This window comes from Eschrichtius robustus, chromosome 13 (assembly GCF_028021215.1).
Source record: "Eschrichtius robustus isolate mEscRob2 chromosome 13, mEscRob2.pri, whole genome shotgun sequence".
NCBI lineage: Eukaryota > Metazoa > Chordata > Mammalia > Artiodactyla > Eschrichtiidae > Eschrichtius > Eschrichtius robustus.
In genome coordinates this window covers 9135526-9158783 of record NC_090836.1, presented here as the reverse complement: position 1 = coordinate 9158783, position 23258 = coordinate 9135526, and the positions used below count along the sequence as shown (strand labels likewise).

The 23258-nt window shown below is 37.5% G+C and overlaps 1 protein-coding gene across 3 annotated transcripts; it reads left to right on the top strand.

The window, feature by feature from the left end:
* Positions 1 to 259: 259 nt before the first annotated feature.
* Positions 260 to 15680, top strand: LOC137775031 (killer cell lectin-like receptor 2). 3 transcript variants are annotated; one of them, XM_068560645.1, is made up of 8 exons: positions 260 to 1064; positions 2041 to 2143; positions 3647 to 3763; positions 5665 to 5754; positions 7194 to 7436; positions 10062 to 10204; positions 12063 to 12169; positions 15133 to 15680. In XM_068560645.1, exons 3-8 carry the CDS (start codon positions 3649 to 3651, stop codon positions 15263 to 15265), a joined length of 831 nt encoding a protein of 276 aa, XP_068416746.1. In that variant the 5' UTR covers positions 260 to 1064; positions 2041 to 2143; positions 3647 to 3648; the 3' UTR covers positions 15266 to 15680. The 3 variants fall into 3 exon arrangements, with proteins under 3 accessions (XP_068416746.1, XP_068416747.1, XP_068416745.1); XM_068560646.1 differs by lacking the exon at positions 2041 to 2143; XM_068560644.1 differs by lacking the exon at positions 260 to 1064 and having other exon boundaries at positions 1894 to 2143.
* The last annotated feature ends 7578 nt before the right edge of the window (positions 15681 to 23258 follow it).

The following is a 23258-nucleotide window of genomic DNA, read 5'->3' as shown; positions in this document are numbered from 1 at the left end:
CCCTACAATCTTGGGAAGCAAAAGCAATATTTTACTTTTGTCGAATCTGAGGTTTAAAGAAGTGAAGTGACTTGCCTCAAGTATTTCTGGTATTTCAAGCCAGATCTGCCCGGTTCCAGAATTCATGCTTGGTGGCAAGAGATTAGTTGAAAATCCAGGCTCTTCTGAATCCAAAGCCCATCTGTGCTCTATGTATTCAATCAGGCCTGATTTTAAACATGGGTCAAGAATTAGCAATAATGTGTTCTTTGGTAAGTCAATTACCTTCTTAACATTAGCTTCTTCATTTGTAAGAGGGGGTGACAATAAATAGCTGTCAGCGTTGGGAGGTTTCAATATGGTTATATACACAGCAGTCCTCCAGCAAATGATGGCATCTCTCTCTGCCACCTTTTGACAACCATTACTATTTCTCCCACCCCTACTCCCTACGTTCTCTCAGCAGACTTCATTCATTCATTTCTGGCATTGGGATTGAGGGCTCGGGATCTTTCTGTTTTGAGATTGACAAAGTCAATCCAGGATGAGGGTAAAGAGAGAAGAAAATGCACAGCAGTCAGTGTTCCTGAAGTGTCCAGACTCCACTCATGAAACTTTGTGCGACTGAATTAAATTAGTCTCTGGGAGGTAATTCAGCTGACTGCCTGCCTGTGATGACAAGTGGCAGACTCAATGGTGATTCTGAGATTAAGAATTGCATCGGAGGATAGGAGTGGGTCAGCTGACAGCCAGACAACAGGCAGCATAACCTAGGGGGGTCCTAGTGGTCAGAACATTCAGTAGACTGTGTTTGTAAAGTAGTTTGGAAGAGACGTGGGAGGTGAAGAATGGGGATGCCTTCCAAAGGGTGATGGTTAGTTGTGGCTGGAGGTTGGTAAGGGAAGAAAAGAATAAGCAAGGAATGTGGTTAGAACCTGGTGAAATAGGGCTGGGTTTGTCTCTGCATAATCAATTTCACCTATGTTTCCCACCTCACTCCTCTTCCCCCACAGGGTCTGGCTCATAGAAACAGACTTATAGAAATGAATTTCTTTTCACTGGAAGGTTATAGGTCTTCATGTGAGGTAAGATTCATGGATGAAACTCAAGTAGAAGAATAATTCACCAGTATCTCTTAAAAATATCAAATGTGAACACTTTCACACTAGTGTTGTATAAATAGGAACAACTTTTCTGGAGGGCATTTGGTAATACATATCAAAGTTCTTTAATGTATATATCCCTTGGCCCCATAATTTCTTGTTTAAAATTTTTTTCCTAAGGAAATATTTGAAAGTACAGGACAAATTTTTTTTATATTCACAAAAAATTGGAAACAACCTAAATGTCCAGCAGTATGGGATTGCCTAAATACATTATGGTATAATCTATATGGATAAAAACTATACAATTGTTTTTAAAATAACATTTTAGATGAATATTTTTAAATGAAGAAACACTTAGAAAATAATAGATCAAAAGCATTGTGTGTGGAATGACACCGACTTTGATAGTAAACATACGGATAAAAAACTAGAAACATATACGCCAAAATTTTATAGTGGAATTATGGATGTTTTAAAATACTTTCTAAAATACATTTATCTGCATTAAACATCAATGGGAAAAGAAAAAATTTTTTTCAAATAGCAATCTATAAGAGAAGGTTTCTAAGAGACAGGTTATTTGTTTAGTCATAATATTTCTTGTGTAGATGTCTCTATATTTATGCGTGTACATTTTAATCAGTAGTTTTTACTAGTAGTTTCTTTTAAGTATGCTAGTTTTTGTTAAAGATCTTACTTCTTGTTTCCACCAAAGCTGTGTTCCTTTAGTTTTTCAGTCCTCCAATGTAGATTTCGAATGCTATTCTGCAGAGTACCCAAGTGGTTGGTTGGCTGAAAAGGAGGAAGATATGGCTCATGACCAGTTTTCCTTTCTCGTCAACATCAGCTTTTATCATACAATTTCCTTTTATCACTTTGGTCAAGAGGAGGGGCAGAAAATTTTGAGTTGGAGTATCATTCAGAGACAGTTCATTTCTGCCTTCCATCTTTCAAGCCACTCACGCACCCAAGGGATCTGGGGTTGGAAAGGCCAACTTCTCTCACCTAATTTTTGGGTCAGCTTTCTCTGCCTGCCTCGCTGCATGGCACAAATACAGGTAACATTTGCTTTTATTCCCTCAGATCTTTGTACCTGAATATCTCATTTGTCTGACTTATAAAGAAAAGATTCTAGGGAAAAAAAGATTCTAGGAATATTGCATTTTATTATAAATGACTTGGCATGAATATGGAATGGATAGGAAAGCATTCTTTATTGATTGGGTTAGAACTGCATTAACGCTAAAGGATGTGAAAACTAGTTCAGCATTCATGGAAGGTTTTTTTCTGTTTTTAAAATATGTTATGATTTTTGCTTTGTGTTATCAAAATAAAGCAGAGGGATTTAGGGGATTACTTTTTATTCGGGTCTCATGATTTACATATTATCTCATCAATCGTAGAGGGTTCTATAATAGAAAAGACTCATTTTCCTTAGGAAATTAGGGAAAATGTGAATAATCAAGTTCAGGAACTTTTAGAAATTAAAAAAATTTAAAGAATATAGTTACATGTGCCATATGTTTTCCATATTTCCTGTTTCTTGGATAGCACCTTTTCATAGTGATTAATATAAGAAGCAAGGTATATTTAAAATATCTACTATTTAATAATTTTTTATATTGATATCTACTAATAGATTGAACCCTTTATGGATATTAACTAAAGACTACCTACTGACAAATTTTATTTTCACATAGGCTTCTCTGGCAACTAGAAGATTATTTCTAAACTTTTAATATACACATAATCATTGGGGATTAAAAATACAGGTGTCTGGGATCTAACCTGAGAGATTTTTACTCAGCACATCTCCCACGAGACATTGGAATCTGAAATGTTAACCAATTTTCAGTGTTAACCCTCAGTAATTTTTTTGCAGCTGGTGTATGGGATACACGTTGGGGAACACTGTGGTAGAGTCATGTTATAGTTGAAAAGAACAATGCAATGTATTTATCTATTCGGGTCAAGAAATAATTATCTCAAACTGACATTGACTTACTATTCAAATCCTTGTAAGAACTTTTTACTACTGATATGTAGTCCTGAATACACACATATATGTATATATATATGTTTTAAGCCAAGATATTTATATTTTTTCAGAATCCCCCCAAAATAGAATTTTTGTTTTTTGAATTAATAGTTTTAAAAGTGTCTCAGTAATTTGGGATGGAATCACTTTGTCTAACATATGTATATATGTATGTTGAACATTTTGAGCTGAACTGAATAGGACCCAGCCTATTTAATCTATTGGTAAATTTAAAAAAATTCTTTCCTTATTTTCTAATAATCATGGCTGTAGTTACTAGGAGTACAAATGACTTTAGCAAAAATACTGAAAGTTTTTCATTTCTTATATAAATCAGGCTCAGTCTACATGCTTTAGGCACTTGAAGGAGTTAATAAACACACGTCCACACACACACACAGACACACACACATCCATCTTAATCCTGGTGTGTTTCTATAGACTAACCTTTTAATTTTTCTTTGGATAGAAATCATTCTGTTACAAAGTTTTAATGCAAAATACATACATCTTTTTACTTTAGAGATGAGTGATCAAGAAGTGACTTATTCTGTCCTGAGATTTCTTCGGTCACCTACGGAGTCACAAAACAGATTAAGGCCTGGTAGTACTCAAAGCCCTGGCAAGACTGACGGAAAAGGTAGATGTTTGAAGCGTCTAAATTCACCCATCTCTTATGAATTGTCAAACTTCTGACATTAGAAATAAAAAGTTCCTATCTATATTCTAGGTTCTTGGTAATATGAAACCATAATGGTCTTTAATATCTTTTTTGTTTTTAATTTTGTGAGAATGGAGAAATTAATTCTTCTAAATTTGAGAAGGTAATAGAATTTTTTTAAAAAATAAACTTATCTATTTTTGGCTATGTTGGGTCTTCGTTGCTGTGCGTAGGCTTTCTCTGGTTGCAGCGAGCGGGGGCTACTCTTTGTTGCCGTGCGAGGGCTTCTCATTGCGGTGGCTTCTCTTGTTGCGGAGCACGGGCTCTAGGCACGTAGGCTTCAGTAGTGGGCTTCAGTAGATGTGGCTCGCGGGCTCTAGAGTGCAGGCTCAGTAGTTGTGGCGCACGGGCTTAGTTGCTCCACAGCATGTGGGATCTTCCCAGACCAGGGCTCGAATCCGTGTCCCCTGCATTGGCAGGTGGATTCTTAACCACTGCGCCACCAGGGAAGTTCCAATAGAATGTTTTCATTCAAATTTGGTCAAGAGAAATTCATGAGGACTTTTTTTTTTTTTTGGTCGGACCAAAAGGCTTGCCGGATCTTAGTTCCCCGACCAGGGATGGAACCTGGGCCCCCAGCAGTGGAGGCGTGGAGTCCTAACCACTGGACTGCCAGGGAATTCCCTCGTGAGGATTTTAAAAGTAAAAGACAGACTAGAGTCTCAAGATAACATTGCAGGGGCTTCCCGGCTTCCCGGGTGGTGCAGTGGTTGAGAATCTGCTTGCCAGTGCAGGGGACACAGGTTCGAGCCCTGGTCCGGGAGGATCCCACATGCCGCGGAGCAACTGGGCCTGTGTGCCACAAATGCTGGGCCTGCGCCCTGGAGCCTGTGAGCCACAACTCCTGAAGCCTGGCGCCTGGAGCCCGTGCTCTGCAAAGAGAGAGGCCACCGCAGTGAGAAGCCCGTGCACCCCAAGGCGGAATGGTTCCCACTCGCTGCAACTGGAGAGAGCCCGCAGCCAAAATAAATAAATTAATTTTAAAAAAACCTTAAAAAAAAAAAAAAAGAAAACATTGCAGATCCTAGAGAAATAAAAGTCTTACAGAATGTTGAAGAAATGAAAAATATGCGTTAGAAACAATGTTTTTATTTAGACAAAAGGTATTTCAGGTGTCTTAAATATTTACCAAAACTTAATGGCAATGAGGAAACAAAAATGTTCAAATCAAAAGGGGCATTCTAATTTTTCCGTTCTCTCTCTGTACCTTCAAATAGTGTCACAAACTCTAAATTGAGAATAAATTTTTACTGTTTTAATGTAGTGTCCATTAGAGATACAATTTTCAGATATAGAGGACCTTAAAAGTAGGAGGAAAAATGGAGCACTGCTAGAGAAAAAAACAAAATTGAAGAAAAAGAAGGAAAAGTCGATTTCTAGAAAGTTCTTCAGGGATAGGCCCCAGTCACATTTGCAGCTTCAGAATACCCACTATTGGCTACCAGTTTCTCAAGAATATTGACTGCTTTTTCCTTCCTCTTCATTATTGGTTGTGATCATAGCAAGAAGTATGCATGTCACTGTGGATTCTCACATGTGTATTGTGTTTATTGCCATCTGAGCTTTTGTAAGGAATGCATTTAAAAAATCTTACAAGACTGTTCTTGTGTGTAGGATTTCTAAAATGGGTGACTGTAAGTCAGAAATCTGAAACTTTAAAACTATAATTACTAGATTGCAAATTAAAACAGTTTGTACAATGTATTTTTGTAAAATTTTCAGAGACGATTGTTTCTATGTTTCTAATGGTGTTCAGGTTAAGATGATTAGTGGGTCAGGCTGTATCCCTAATGATCATTTTCTTCCTTCTTTATTTAAAGAGTCTTCAGTGCCCTGGTGTGGCATTGCAGTGACTCTTGGGACCCTCTGTTTACTTCTATTGGTGACAACCGCAGTGTTGGGGACAAAGAGTGAGTAATTGAAATACATCCTTCAAGTCTTAGTCATAGAAATAACCACTAACTGAGTAGGTATTAACCATGCTCCATCAATTATTCCATGGCTGTAATCAGAGAATGTTCCAGGTGGTTCTTTCTTAGTGATTTTTCCCCAGACATAATCACAGTGTCATTTTCATTTTATTTACCTATTCCAATATCTCTGAAGCTGTAATGAGCTGTCCCATTCTGTATGAGACATGGTAACATTCCTTCTGATACAGGACTTAGTACAGTAGACCCCTTTTCCACGGGAGATACTTTCTAAGACCCCCAGTGGATGCCTGAAATTGCAGATAGCACTGAACCCTGTATATACTATGTTTTTTCCTATTCATACATACCTATGATAAAGTTTAATTTATAATTTAGGCACCGTAAGAGAATATCTGAATTGCCAGCATCACTACTCTTGTGCTTTTGGACCATTATTAAGTGAAATAAGGGTTACTTGAGTACAAGCACCGCATACCTCGAGAGTCATCTGATAATGGCTACTAAGTGACTGACAAGGGCAGGATACGCTCGACAAAGGAATGATTCCCCTTCCTGGGGAGGACAAGAGGGATGGCACGAGATTTCATCACACTACTCAGAATGGCATGCAATTTAAAACTTATGAATTACTTATTTCTGGAATTTTCCATTTAACATTTTCAGATTGCGGTTGACAGGGTAACTAAAACCGTGGAAAATGAAACCACAGATAAGGGGGAACTACTATTGTATTCCACCTTCTAAGTTTAGATCACTGTGAATCTCAGATACACATTCTTTGAGAAACAACTGTTCAAAAGAAATTATGACTTACTCTTAATTTTTTCTAAATATATAATAAAGAAATGATTTAGTAAAAAGAGTGATTCTATGCATGGATGCTAGATGACCTTGAATTCAACCTTTTATCTTTTATTTGAGCTCCTTGACATCTTTAGGGAAAATTACCAATATGTTGCACTCAGACAAAATTACTTATTTGGATCTTCCTCACTTTTCTCCTATAGATATTCCATCTGCTCCAAGGATAATGGTGCTATTTCTTCATGTTGTTTAGTGCAGATTTTCGTACTCAGAAGATGTGTTGCTAAATGTTGACTGGTTTGTCCTTTGGTACCGATTTGTAAATGTTGTGCTAACTTAGAAACTGAACTGAGTGGTTAGATGTTACCATCATAATTTTATTCAGAAATCATGCTTTATTTATTCTACACTTAGGTGGCTTATAGTGAGAAATTTGATGTTTCAATTTATATGGTCAAGTTATTGAGGTGTTACTTTCTAAATGTAAAACTACTAATTAAAGGAATGAAATGGGTTGGTTGTCAAAGTGAGATTTTTTTTCTCCTGTCCTAAAGTTCAACATTTAAACATTATGAGTACTTTAAAAATTGTGTCTATACTATTAATTTTAGTTTTTCAGTATATTCAAGAAAAACATCAACAGGAGGAAATTCTACAGAACCTCAGTCAGAAGTACCATGTTATGCAAAATGAGAGCTACTTAAAAGAACAACTTTTGATAAATAAGAATTTAGAATATGATATGCTAAAAACTAAAACCCTTCAGCAAGAAAAGGGACTGGACTTACCTGCTACAAAAAAGAAGGGATGTCATAAACAAGTGGAGACCTTTTCAAAGTTTTGGCGAAATATAGGTATGTATGGAGGAAATCTTGAATGAAAGATGGCACAATTTTCCATTACTTCTTCCCCTTCCAAAAGCTTTGAGGCTTAATACAGGCTTATGTTATATGCTAGGGATCCAGGTCTGCTAGATAACTTTTAATTTGTGCCTCTTAGGTGTAATATGGGTATTTGGGTTTGCTTATTTCAAACATGGGATTGAGACCCCAGGAGTCATGTTTGGATTAGTAGAGCCCTATATTTCCCAAAAGTCAATGGCAGTTCTTGCTTTCTTTCTGCTCCCAGAAGGTGAAATAGTATATTAGCGCCCCTGAAAATTTGGATTGTTTTGGACCTGCAGGAAAATCAGGCTCTCCAGCTTTGTTGCTGACATGAAATATGGAGACTATCAGTAAAAATATACTTAGGCTAAAATGGGCACAAGGCCTTTCATGTGGATGCTGTTGTAAAGATAACTGTATGTGTGTGTGTTTCCATTCTGCATTGACTTCAGATATTTGGTCTATTTGTGATCAACATATACTCCCTCCAGTACATCAGCAAGATCTGCCAGAGTGTTGATGTTTGTACAACTCTGTGTGATGATACTATTAAAAACATCCAAGAGATAATAATATTAAATCTCATACAGTAAACTCTGTTATCATGCATAAGATGCAATGAATCACCCTGGTTAATCAACAACTACTAAATATGTATTTAGCGTTTACAAAGAGATTTTGCTTATTTGGTATCATTTAGGTGTGGTAGTTACTAGAAATGTACTGTCTCTATTATTGAAGAATTAATAATATTTTATTTTTTTGTTTCTTTAGCTTTACTTTTCACTACCTATAAAAAAATTGGTTATCATACTGCAGAAAGGTTCACATCTTGTTTTTTTCACTTCTGTGACCATTTTTCCATAGTCTTAAATACTCCTCACAAACATGTCTGTTAGTGGTTGTGTGTTATTGCATTAAATTTGTAACAATTTAAATGCTTTCTTTTTTTTTTTTTAATGTTTTTTATTTATTTATTTATTTTTATATTTTTTTATTTTTGGCTGTGTTGGGTCTTCGTTTCTGTGCGAGGGCTTTCTCTAGTTGCGGTAAGCGGGGGCCACTCCTCATCGCGGTGCACGGGCCTCTTCACTATCGCGGCCTCTCTTGTTGCGGAGCACAGGCTCCAGACACACAGGCTCAGCAACTGTGGCTCACCGGCCCAGTTGCTCCGTGGCATGTGGGATCTTCCCAGACCAGGGCTCGAACCCGTGTCCCCTGCATTGGCAGGCAGATTCTCAACCACTGCGCCACCAGGGAAGCCCTAAATGCTTTCTTTATTAGACTGTTAGACTGTTTTCAATTTTTCTCTTCTATAAATAATCATAAACAGGGACTTCCCTGGTGGTACAGTGGTTAAGAATCCGCCTGCCAATGCAGAGGACATGGGTTCGAGCCCTGGTCCAGGAAGATCCCACATGCTGCAGAGCAACTAAGTCCGCATGCCGCAACTACTGAGCCTGTGCTCTAGAGCCCGCGAACCACAACTACTGAGCCTGCGTGCCACAACTACTGAAGCCTGCGCACCTAGAGCCTGAGCTCTGCAACAAGAGAAGCCACCACAATGAGAAGCCCACGCACCGCAATGAAGAGTAGCCCCCGCTCGCTGCAACTAGAGAAAACCCAAGTGCAGCAACGAAGGCCCAACACAGCCAAAAATAAATAAATTTATTAAAAAAGAATCGTAAACATACTTTGAAGGATTAATAATATTTTAATTTGGTGTATTATGTATGAGGAAAAGAAAAAATTCCGAAGAATAATTTTAATTTTATCTAGAAGGCATTCCAGAATCCTAAAAATTTTAATTTAATTTGATTATTTAAAAAACAGTTTTATTGGGGTATTATTAATATGCAAAAAGCTGCATATAATTAGTGTATACAGTTTGATGAGTTGAGACATATGTATATATGAGTAAAACTATCCACAATTAGGGTAATAGATATATCCATCACCTCCAAAAGTTTTCTTATGTCCCTTTTTTCTTTGTGGTAAGAACACTTAGCGTGAGGTCTACCCTTTTAACAAGTTTTTAAGTGTACAATTCAGTATTGTTGACTATAAGCACTATGGTGTACAGCAGATCTCTAGAATTCATTCGTCTTGCATAACTGAAACTGTGTACCCATTGAACAACCCATTTCCTGTCCCCCAGCTACCACTTTTCTACTTTCTATTTCTCTGAGTTTGACTACTTTTTATATCTCATATAAGTGGAATCATGCAGTATTTGCCCTTTGTCATTGGCTTATTTCACTGAGCATAATTATCTTCAAGTTTCATCCATGCTGTTACCCATGGCAGGATTTCCTTCTTAAGGCTGAGTAATATTCCCTTGTAGGAATAGACCACATTTTCTTCATCCATCAATGGACATTTGTGTTGTTTCCATTTCTTGACTATTGTGAATAGTGCTGCGATGAATATGGGAATGCAGATATCTCTTGGCATTCCCGACTTCTGGTGAACCTCACATTATCATTAGTGATAGCTGTTAAGATTTTTTAGTTATGGAGAGTTGATAAGTATCTTGCTCTACTTAACAAAATACCAGATGAAAAGACATTTAAAGTTTCACCTTGTATATTGTAGGCAAACTCAACGAAGGCCACTGGTGCTGTACAGGAGTAAACTGTTACTCCTTTACCACTGAAAGTAAAGACTGGAAGGGATGTAAACAGACTTGCCAAAGTTACAATTCATCTCTTCTGAAGATAGATGATAAAGAGGAGCTGGTATCATGGACGGTTACACATACTTTTATTCTCTTGGCCTCTGCCTCTCACCCTTGGGCCCAAGATACTGAGGAAATGGGGGAGTTTAGAAAGAGGAACCTTCAGTTATTCTTTGTGTTATGTCTGTTGAGTGAACAAAAATTGTATAGTTAAGAGTCTCAGAAAAAAAATAAGTTATTCCTGGTGAAATATCTTTGGTCTTTCCTTCCGTTAAGCTAAGTACTTAAAAGTAAGAACCAAAGAACATGAAGACTGTAATACAGAAAGCCCTGTCTCCTGGCGGGGGTGGGAGTGGGAATTGCTTCTTGAACACTGAAATTGAAGGGCTAAGTATGACTTCATCAAAATCTGTAGTAAATATTCCCCTCTTGGTGAATGCTATTCTCAAACACCTTCCTGTTTTCCATAGAATCAAAGATAAAAAAAATTTTTAAAAAGTCTCCCAGGAGACCTTGCCTGCTAATAGGCATGTGATCTTGCTATTTACTAAGCATTCAATACATATTATCTATCATGATGAACATTGTTATTTCCAAAATGGAAACCCCCTTGAAGATGCAGTTGGGGTCTTTGCAATCATCTCCTTTTCTTAGGACTTTCCTTTGATGAAGTACTTAACCCTTTGGTAAATTGCAGCCTGGAACCAGCAGTTATTTTTTCCTATAAGGCGGTAACTAAGAACCCAAAGGCAACATAGTCTAGTAGTTACTATTAGGAATTCAGGAGCCAAACTGCCTGGGACCGAATTCATTTCTGCCACTTACTTGCTGGGTGACCTTGGGCAAATTACTTAACCTCTCTGGGCCTCAGTTTTCCCATTTGCAAAATGTAGATAATAATGAGGAACATAAAAGTGGTAACGATTTTACAAATTAGCTTCATGGTGATTTTCATTGCATCTGTAGGTAACATTTACTTGATTAATATTTGTATTTATTGTATCAAGATGTATATCTTTCAAAAAGAATTGTAAAAAAGAGAAAATACAGTGACAATAATATTGAAATTATCTTTTAAATTTATTACTAATAAAAACTGTCCATACACACAAAATGTGTTTTTACAGAGAAATGTTTGCAACGATCTCTGAAATCTCTACTTATCATTTAGACAAACAACACAAAATTTATATGCAAATCTAGTAGATGTTTTAAATTGTAACATAAAAGAATTTATGATGTCAAGTCATAAAATAATTTTTTATGTTTGTTGCAGTAAAACACAGTTAAATTTAAACCTATATTTAAAAATATATTCAGTCATTTAATCAGACATTATGTACTATGTCACTTTGATATATTACATTTTTGGACATAGTAAATATCTCCAGATACTGCCCTGTTTCCCTTTACCCCTTCCTACTACTGAACAACAGCAAGTCTTTCTCTTATGAAGCTGAAGGCTCTAATGCACACGTCCCCACAAACATTTGTTATTTTAATAAATGTGTTTAGAAGATTCCTTCTTTCACTTGGAATATGTAATGATTATTTTTCTTTACCTTTACATTTTTTCTGGAGCATGATTTTGAATGGTTTCATAAAGTGTCATACATTATTTAACAACTCTCCCATTGTTAGATATTTAGATTTTAAATTTTTCCACATTTTAAATAATCTATGAGACTGGCAGCCATTTGTAACATAAATGAATAAGCTACTGGAAGAAAATTACTTTGGAAAATGAAAATACAGGGGTTGAGGGGAGAGAGGGTTTTTTTAGGAAGGAGGGATGAAGGATCATGCAGAAAGTAGCAGCCTACTGGTCGTAGAAACAGCTGGGTCTTTTACCTGTCCTTATTTTCATTCATCTAACAGATGGGAATTTAGTCCCATGATATGTTTTGTTTCCTTTATAGACCCTCCTTCAATCCCAGACTTATCGAAGTTCCTACTGGATTGGTTTATCATTTAATGAAAGGGAGAGTAAGTGGAAATGGATTGACAATGGCATATCTTCTGGACTGTAAGTTTCCGGGATGCATTCAAATTCTAATATTGGTGTTGGGTTGGAAGGATTGTTTCTAAAATGAATCTTGCTTCACAGGGCTTAACTCATTTTCAAGTAGAGGTCATCAGTAAGAATAAGGAGAATGATTAAAGAAATGTTTCAGGAAGTACAGTTAAAAAGGACGAGAGGTGTCATACAGAGTTATTAATAATAAAATTATGATGCTAAACACATGATCAGAAGTATATGTTATGAGGTACACAAAATAAAATCAAATCATAAAGCAAGGTGATATGATGTGATTGGACCATTCTGACTTAGCCATGGTGATCTCTCCCACAACCATGAATGAGTGTTTTGAGTATCCCCAAAATTCATTTGAAACTCCTTTAAATTAGTAGTTTATATTAATTATAAATATACATAAATGTAGGTTCAAACATACACACCTCACTATAGTCCTTCTGTTAAGTGCAGTATTTTGTAAACTCTTGGGTTTACATTTAGTTATAATCTGCCGTTGAACTGTTCAATGATTTTTTAAAAAATCTTAACTGTTACATTTTTTATTTCTAAGAATTCTCTTACACTTTCAAATCTTCTTGCTAGTTACTCATATATTCAAGCTGTCTTTTATTTCTTGAAAGATATTAATCACACTACTTTTATATTTGGTATCTGATAATTTTAATATTTGAAGTTTTGTGGGTCTAACCTATCACTTCTACTGACTTTTGTTCATGATGCCATTTTCTTTGTAGTGTTCAGTGATTTTTTTTTTTTTTTGAGCTGCTGTGGAAATTATTTGAGGACTTAGATGAAGGTGGCTTCCTCAAGAAAGAATTTGCTTTTGTTGGATGCCTTGGAGCATTGTGAATCTAAGCCTTTTTTTTTTTTTTTTTAATTTTTATTTATTTATTTATTCATTTTTGGCTGTGTTGGGTCTTCGTTTCTGTGCGAGGGCTTTGTCTAGTTGCGGCGAGCGGGGGCCACTCTTCATCGCGGCGCGCGGGTCTCTCACTATCGCGGCCTCTCTTGTTGCGGAGCACAGGCTCCAGACGCACAGGCTCAGCAGTTGTGGCTCACGGGCCTAGTTGCTCCGCGGCATGTGGGATCTTCCCAGACCAGGGCTCGAACCCGTGTCCCCTGCATCGGCAGGCAGATTCTCAACCACTGCGCCACCAGGGAAGCCCCTAAGCCATTTTTAATTCTAAATTTGGACCCTGCCAGTAGTGTAGTCCTGGGCCGCAAACCTACAAGAGATGTCATGCAGGAAATAACCTTGATGTGACCGTAGCCTGTGAGTACACTTTCAGGCGAACACTTTCAGGGCTAAAATAAGATGCTCAAATTGCACAGTTAATTAAATCCATTTTAAACACGTAGCGCTATGCAAGGGGAAAGACACGGGATAGCTTATCATACTTGGATGGGATGGGATAGTTTGTCACACTTAGGATGAGGGGCAAGTGGGTTAAAAGGATCACCTGGATCCTGAGTTATTCTCTCTTCATATGGCCTGGCTCTGTGGCATCACACTTCCCTGACGATGGTGTAAGGTTTCTAGGACCAGACTTGGGGTTTGAGTAAAGGGAGCTCAACAGACAGAAGGTTCTCGTGGCCAGCACACACATTTTCTCTATTGGGCGGATACAGGAGCATGTAAGCCTGGGTAGAGTTGCAGCTTTCCAATTAACCTGATGAGCAGCTATGGATTTTACTTGCGTTTCTTAGGCAGAGGGCCAGAATGAGTGTCACCAGTGGGTGGCTAACTTAAGACCTCATGAATGTTGAGTATCTATGTGCATCATGTATATTTTATGTACGATATTTGGTATCTATTTGATTCTTTCCTCCTTTTCTGTGTTGAGCACACATGGGCTCTACTTACTGTATCTACACCTAACATGTCACATAGGTTACTAGCTTACTTATCTGTACTTAACACATCTCCTACTTTCTGCCTATGCCTCACAAGCTACTTAGTTTCATTTATCGTCCTTAATTGTTTCTCTTTTTACCTATAGCAGATTCGAATATTCCTAAGTAATACAGCAAATGCAAATTACATGAGGGGTGGTTTGTGATTTTGGATTGTTAGGTGGGATTATTCTTTTTCTTTTCTACTTAAATCCAATGTTCAAGACAGTTCTAAGGTGGTTTATACTGAGATATATCCCTTTGGTCTCAACACTTTGTAGCTTATTTTCTGTATAGAATCCCCATCTGGGGTTGAATTCATTATTCAGCCTGCTACATCAATTAAGGGAAAAACTGGCTTCAGTGCCTCACTTACCCTTCTGGGTTTCCATCTTTACTTAACCCTCAGCCTGAGTGTGAATCTGCTTTTTGCCAGTTCATTAACTTATTGAAGAGGTTTTAAAATTTGTTTTTATTCAGCATTTTAAAGTATTTTCAGTAGGAAGATAGTTCTCACCTAATCCACCACTTTGCTGAAATAGAGGTCCTGCTTTAGACATTTTTCAGTGAATTTTCATGTTTTTGTTAATAACTGTTAGCGATAGGGTGGGGAAGGAAAAGAAATAAAACACATAAAAACATCAATTAAACAACTTCATCTCTGACTATATTCCAATTCTACTTTTTTCTCCTTAAAGTGTATGCACATGAGACCTTGTTATCTGTGTCACAGAAATTTAGTTCCTCTCCTTTTAAATCTCTCACTTTTATTGAAATAATTAACATAGGAAAGCAGGTTGCTGTATCATGATTCCAACATAGCAATATTGCTCTCTGATCAAAAATTCCCAGTGTGGAACAAAACGGGAGATTATGGGTGTGATCAAGAGTATGTTATTCTATTCAGTGGGCTAAGAGAAGTAGAAAATCTTTAGTGATAAAGTTATGTTTAATATTTCTATATTCCAGATCTTTAGGCAACAGACTAAAAAATATGATTTATGTTATTGTAACCTTCAGAATTAAACAGCTGGCCATGCGTGTTTTCTGTTCTACAGTAATTTGGCAATAATGACTTCTTCTTCTGGGAGAGGAGAATGTGCATTTTTAACCTCAACAAGAATAGCAAATATTGATTGCTCTAACACCTATAACTGTATCTGTGAGAAGAGAATTGATTGCTTCAAATAGACACTAAGGAGAAAAGGTGAAATGGAATTTTGTCTTTTTCTGTTGTTGTTGGTTTCCTGTAGTAATTTTGTTTTTGACTGCAGGACTTTGTCCACTGTAGAAACAGAGATGAGATGGAGGACGAAGAAAATGCTCTTTTGGACTATGGTTAAAGACATCAGATGCCATCTGTCTTCTTGGGGAAGAGAGAATCATTTTGTCTTTGGAGAGCAGTTACCCCTCTCTTTAATGGCCTTGAGGAATTAACTCTCTCTTTCCCTGAAACACCCACAGAATCAATTAAAGAGCTCTGATAAATAGCCTGGGTCTTTTCCTTATCAATAGGATAAATCATTTCAATAGACTCTGGCTTTGAGAGATCACAGTTAATAACCAAAAAGTAGTTATCTTCCCTCCCACCCCATCTAGATGCTTGACTCTCATTAAAAAAATATAATTTTGCTATAATTTCAAACTTACTGAATAGTTGAAACAATAGTACAAGGAACCTTCATATAACCTTTACCCATAGTTACCATTTGTTTATATTTTACTCTGTGTGCCCTTTATAGTTTTTTTTTCTCTCTGTCTCTCTCCTTGCTGATTCATTTGATAATAAATTCAGGATATTACATCTATTTGTCTAAATATTTCACAAGAACAAGGACTTTGTCTTCTATAACCATAGTACAATTGTCAAAATCAGGAAATTTAGCACTGATACAGTACTATGATTTCATCTATAGCCCATATTCGAATTTTCTCAACTGTAGCTCTAATGTCATTTATACCTGTTTTTCCTCTTTGTTCAGGATCATGTGATACATTTAGTTGGGAGGTCTCTTTAGTCTCCTTTAATCTGGGACACTTCTTCAGGATTCCTTTGTCTTTCTTGACCTTGACATTTTAAAAATTAACTCTACTGAGTTGTATTTTCATGCAATAAAATGCATTCATTTTAAGTCATGAGGTCAATGGGTTTTAAACAAATATATACACCTCTCAAACACCATCAGATCAAGGCACAGAACATTTCCATCACCTCCAGAAGTTCCTTTCTCCCTCTCACCACCCACCTGGTCTCAGGCAACCAGTGATATGCTTTCTGTGACTATAATTTAATTTTGTCTGCTTTGTTACAGAATTTTTGTACATCATATATTCCTTTGTATCTGGCTTGGTTTTGCTCAGCAAGTTTTTGACATATTCCATGTTCTTTCATGTATCAGTAGTTCATTCTTTCAGTTACTGAGTAGTATTCCGTTGTATAGATATACCACAGTTTGTTCATCCATGTTTGGACATTTGACGTGTTTCCAGTTTTTGGCTGTTATGAATAAACCTGCTGTGAGCGTTTATGTGCAAGCCTCTGTGTGAACGCATGTTTTCATTTCTTTTTTATTAAATACTTAGGAGTTTGATTGCTGAGTCCTATGGTAAGTGCATATTTCATAAGAAACTTCTAAATTGTTTTCCAATGTGGTTGTATCATTTTACTTTCTCACTAGCAAAATATGAGAGTTCCACATCCCTTGCATTGGCAGGCAGATTCTTAACCACTGCGCCACCAAGGAAGCCCAGGACACCAGTCATATTGTGTTAGGGCCCACTCTACTGACCTCATCTTAACTTGATTACATCTACAAAGACCCTATTTCCAAATAAGGTCACATTTATAGGTGCAGGAGTTAGGACTTAAACATATCTTTGTGGAGGACACAATTCAACCCATAACAATAATATTCCCTTATTATCTGTTTCCTGTTTGTAGGATCTGTAATGATGTCCTTTCTTTTCTGATATTGTTTGTATTTCTGATATTATTGAATCTGTGTTTTTCTTTCTTGACCAGTCTAGCTAGAGATTTATATCAACTTTATTAATCTTATTGATGAAATCAGCTTTTTGTTTCATTGAAGTTTTAAAAGTTTGCCCACTTTCCATCTTATTTATCTTTTATTTTTATCTTATTTCCTCTCTTCTACTTATTTTGAATTTAACTTCTTTTATTGTCCTGGCTTCTTAAACAAGGGCTTGTATATCCTTTTGTCAAACTTAGGTCTTTACCTGTGTTAGATCAAAGTTAAATCTAGAACATTTGTAAAGCTTTTAATATAAAGATTCAAGCATCTACCATCACAGGGCAACATACTGGACCTAGCTTAGGTGCTTTTCCTGATCTCTCAGTCCCATCTATCTCACTCTCTTGGATGCTTGCCTAGCTTCCTAGCCAAAGCAGCCCCAGCAATGCTTGTTTTGTACCCATGGTTGTAAAAATAGGTTATCATTACGTGTACAACCACCAGATTGTGGCGTGGCCTCCATCATGTCTACAGTGGCAGGAGCCACAGCAGATCCAGTGCTCAGACCCCTCAGAAGCTGTGGCTTTCCAGAGGTTGCTTGAAGCCTTCAGCTAACACAATCCAGAAATGCAGGGATATAGAGGCCCTATATGGCAAATTTTCACCAGAAAAAGGAGATAGGAAAGAAGCTGCCAGTGAGTTGATAGCCGTGTCCTTCAACCTGATGGACTGTTTGGAGATGCAGGGTTTGTGTAACGACCCCTCAGAGATGTTGCATTTGAATGAGTAAAAAATTATTTCTTGTGCACCTGTGGCCAGCCTGAAAATGTGCCATCTTGTACTTCCTTTTCTTCTTTCCCTGACTCATCGTCTCCCTTTCCTTTTGCCTCTCCTTCTTGCTTCCTTTGGATTTTACCTCTTCCCGCCATTAGGTGTTGTGGCATTAGGTGTTGAGCCTTTTGCCTCAGGCTCTGTTTTCCAAGGAACTCTGGGCTAAGATGGTGCCATCTAATGAAAGGAAGGATTGTATCCATCCTCATATAAGGCAACTATCTGCTATACCAAGAGAGAGGGTCTCACCCTCTCCACAAAAGGAGAGACACAAAGCCTCATTAATCATGTCTACCTCAAGTAGCAGGCTTCCAATTGATACAGTCTTCCCCATCAGCTCTAGATGCGGCCCCTCATAGTTTGGAAGACTGAATTACAATGACAAATTCCACCATCACTTCTTACATTGACACAAAGTGGCAGTGGAAAAGGAAGAAGAAAAAAGACAATTGCTTCTCATATAGACATAACTATGAAAAATATAGTTATAAAAATACCTGTAAAAAATAGCTAGCAATAGCCTCAGCTCTGTAATAGGTCATGAAGCCATAGTTCATATTTATCACTTTCTACTTCTACCACTCATTTGTCTCATGAAGCTAATGCCTCAGCTAGTTGGGATCCCTTATCTAGTGTAATGACCCCTTCTAACTGTTTCTTTCTTACTTTACATACAAGTTTTATTTAATTAGACTATCTTCCTTAGGTCCTCCTTTACCTTAGGATCTCTGGGCTATTGCACTTATTTAAATCCCCATTAATGAATCCTGCCATACTAGGCATACAAGGGAGCTAAGACTCAACTGCATTGAGGGACATCCCCCATTACAGATGTTCAGACTCTGCATAACTCCTCTTGTGCTTCATGACCTATTAGGGAAATGAGGAACCTCATATTAGGTGGACGCATGAAGTTGTTACATAAAATTTAAATATGAATATAAAGATGGCAATGAACAATGAGGTTAGAATATGCCCCTCTGGGCCTGTTTGTGCACAGGTGTTGGGAAGCTAAGCCCTCCAAGCTGCATTTCCCAGTGTCTTTAACCAAACAAAGCCTGAGGCAAAACTTAAGTGATATCAATGCTTTGCAGGGCAGTGAAACTGAGGGAAAGGGGAAGTGAGGTGAAGGAGGATGGGAAATAAATACAAGATGATGCATAACTGAGATGGCCACTGCTCCACGAGGAGACAAAACTGGTCACTTGACCATGGAGAATGTGGCTCTAAAGAAACACCGGAAGTGTAAACAGTCAAGGGAAGGGAGAAGAGAACAAAAAATTTATGTGCCAATTTCTTTCTATCTCTTGCTTCCCAATGGTTATAGTACATCCCAAGCAAAAAACAAATAACCTGCACTCCTAGCGTGGACAGCTTCTCATATCCTGCTCTCATACCCTGTGGTTTGGTGCTTATGAGTCTGGAAACAGTGTTCCAAGCTGGACACGTCAGTTGTAGACTTCAGACAGTAGAAACATGCAGTCTCACCTGTCCGTGATCATTGCAGGGACCACTGTGTAAAAGCAAGTCGTTAAGAACTGAGAGGCGTGTTAAGCTGAGGCTGAGAATCTGAGAAGGTGCACAAGATGTGTTCCGTACAACCGGACTGCCGGATTCTAGGCGGGTTTTGTCAATAAGAGATGCTGATAGGAAATTGGAGGATGAGAGGAAGGGAGAAGCCAGGGTAGTCTTAACCCCTCTCTACTTTAGGTTGTATCTCTAGCAACAGCTACGTTACTCCTATGTTCCTACCTCTCATTGGACAGATCTACATGGTTCTAGCTTCTGCCAGTGATCCTGACTCCAGGAAATCACCTCTTTCTTTTAACCCTAGTTTAGGGGGTAGTAGAAGCTTCCCGGTATTGCAAAACTCTGAGTTTCCTTATTGATTCTTAAGTGGTTTCTTAGCATCTTTGTCACCTTCTTAATCAGTTCCTTGAATAAAATTCCCTCTGTTTTAAAAACTCAGAGAGATTTGTTTTCCTTGCTGGACTCTGGTTGATACACATATATTTTCTCACTTTCTCATTATAACCATCCTGTGAGATGATACAGGCACACCTTGGAGACATTGCAGGCTTGGTTCCAGAACACTGCAGTCAAGTCAGCATTGCAATAAAGTGAATGTTGCCATAAAGGGAATCACACACTTTTTTTGGTTTCCGGGGGCATATAAAAGTTATGTTTACACTCTGCTGTAGTCTATTAAGTGTGCGATAGTATTATGTCTTTAAAAACAATGTGCATACCTTAGTTAAAAATGCTTCATTGCTAAAAAATGCTAACCATCATATGAGCCTCCAGTGAGTTGTAATCTTTTTGCTGCTGGAGGGTCTTGCCTCGATATTTGATGACAGCTGCTGACTGATCAGGGTCATGGTTGCTGAAGGTTGGGGTGGCAGTGGCAGTTTCTTAAACTAAGACAGCAGTGAAGTGTGCCGCATCAGTTGATTCTTCCTTTCAGGAATTAGTTCTCTGTAGCATGCAGTGCTGTTGGATAGCATTTTCCCCGCGGTAGATCTTCTTTCAAAATTGGAGTCAATCTTCTCAAATCCTTCTGCTGCTTTATCAACTAAGTTTATGTAATATTCTAAATCCTTTGTTGTCATTTCAGTAATCGTCACCGCATCTTCACCAGGAGTAGATTCCATCTCAGGAAACCACTTTCTTTGCTCATCTCTAAGAAGCAACTCCTCATCCATTACAGTTTTATCATGAGATGGCAGCAATTCAGTCACATCTTCAGGCTCCACTTCTAATTCTAGCTCTCTTGCTGTTTCCACCACATCTGCCATTACTTCCTCCACTGAAGTCTTGAACCCCCTCAAAGTCATCCATGAGGCTTGAGATCAACTTCTTCCAAATTCCTGTGTATGTTTTGATATTTTGACCTGTTCTCATGAATCACAAATATTCTTAGTGGCATTTAGAATGGTGAATCCTGTCCAGAAGATTTTCCCCTCTCTCCTTTCTTTTCCCCCTTCCTTCCTTTCACTGTCTACTCATCCATGGTATTATTTTTTTCCCTCCATTTATCAATCAAAACTCTTTACTTCATAGGTACTTATTTTTGGCTTGCATGCTCTAGGTGAAGAGAGAAGCCAGGGTCCTTTAAAAAGTGTGAACATATGTAAGAATTCTGACAAGAACCAAAACTTTCAGAATGTCTCTAAAATGTCAAGATCTCCTATTCCACTGCTGAGAGTATTTTCAGTTGTTCTGGACATCAGATCTTTTCCTCCCGTTCAGGCTTTACAAGGGAAAGTGAACCCCTCTCAACTCTATTTCTGACCAAACTGTGCAACTTTCTGGTAAGGTCAAAGGTGTCATCAGCTTCTGTTTCTGGAGATTTTGTTAACATCCTTAATTCTCTCTGATGGGGATTGATATTTGAAATTCAAGAACACTAGAGTAAACTCAGAGTAATGAAACTTTAGGGAAGGGGAGTGAATCCCCTGAATTATAATATTTTCAATTAGAATTATATTGAATTAAAAGGAGGTCTTTTGAGTGAAAGAATTTCCATTCTGGTAATGAAATAATGTTGGGCCCTCCAAAGATTTTTTCTTTTCTTTTTTTTTTTAAGAACTGAATAGAGTGAATTGTGAAGACTGAGAAAAGTAGAGAAGATATAAGTTTACCTTTCTTGGTTTTTTAGAAATAGTACTTTTTGTGAATGTTTTGTATCATCCTTTTAGTTAGCTTTTACTCTTAGTTATAAACTGTAATAATCTAGGTAGGGAATATTTTGTTTTCAGGAAGTATACAAACAAATGACTATATGAGATTTTTTTTCCTTATAAGTTGAACAGTTTTTGAAGATAAACACTTTGTATTTAAGTTTAGAGACAAAGCCATTCAAGGAGATCAAATTGTCCTGTCATAGATACTTTTTTTTTTAACATCTTTATTGCAGTATAATTGCTTCACAATGGTGTGTTAGTTTCTGCTCTATAACAAAGTGAATCAGCTATACATATACATATATCCCCATATCCCCTCCCTCTTGCGTCTCCCTCCCACCCTCCCTATCCCACCCCTCTAGGTGGTCACAAAGCACCGAGCTGATCTCTCTGTGCTATGTGCCTGCTTCCCACTAGCTATCTATTTTACATTTGGTAGTGTATATACGTCCATGGCACTCTCTCACTTCATCTCAGCTTACCCTTCCCTCTCCCCATGTCCTCAAGTCCATTTTCTACATCTGCATCTTTATTCCTGTCCTGCCCCTAGGTTTTTCAGAACCATAGATACTTTAAAAGAGAATTAATGGCTCTTTCTTTTTAGTTTTCCCTGTTCATAATTGTCTCCTTCAGTAGAGAGTTCATTTGTTCCTTTATCCATCTGTTCAACAATTGTTTATTTAACACTTACTATGTCCAAGGCATTATATTTGGTACTGAAATTTTAAAGGTAATTAAAGTCACAGACCCTTCCCCTTGAAGCTCAAACTTCAGGGGACAGAAAAATCTATAAATAATCAAAATGCAATGTGAAAACGTAAGTAATTGGGTCATAATTAAGATGTTCTGAGAACCCATAGGAAGGATGGAGTAACTCTGCTCAGGCACAGGGAAGACTTTTCAAACAAATGCATTCAGCTTGGTTTGGAGGAAGAGTATATATTTTGCCCGTTGGACAAAATGAAGAGTGGCATTGCATTCAAGGTGATTGTAGCCCAGATGTGTCACTTTCCATAGAATATTAGCGCTAATGGAAGGTAGGCTACTGGGCATTGCTGGAGTAGCTATGAAAGCAGACAACCAGCATAGTATTCAGCCAGAGTAGGCAGATAAGGAGCAGTTGTTTAAAGAATCAGTGAAAGAAGGAATATTGTACAGAGATCAAAAAGTACCTGAAGATTTCTGTTCAGTCCCAAACTATTTTTCTTTTCTTCTTTGATTGCAGATCCCTTCTGGGACTCATCCCTCTTTTCTTCTCCATATAAAGTTGTTACTACCTATGGAATCCCTTAGTATCACTAACCCAGACACATCCTTCGGGTGGAATCTTTCTAACTCAACCTTTTGTATTTCCTCAAAGGCAAAAATTATTCAGATTCCTCTGCTTTTAAGCTCTTATTTTTTTTATACCAGTAATTGCAATAGGTAAACTAGCAGAGAATAACAATACCAATCAAGTAATGTAGTAAAAGATTTTTAATATTCACTATATACTGTGATATATATATGTATATATAGCTCCTATTTTCTTTTCTGAGAATTAAAATGCCCTCTTGGATTCATCACTTGTACATTAATTTGGGGGTATAAGTAGTTAAGTCCTCAAAAATTTGTTGATGTCCATTAAATCTTGTGTTAGCCCTAGCCTAGGGTGCCAAAGACTGTTGACCAATCCATGAGCCATTCTGAATCACCTTT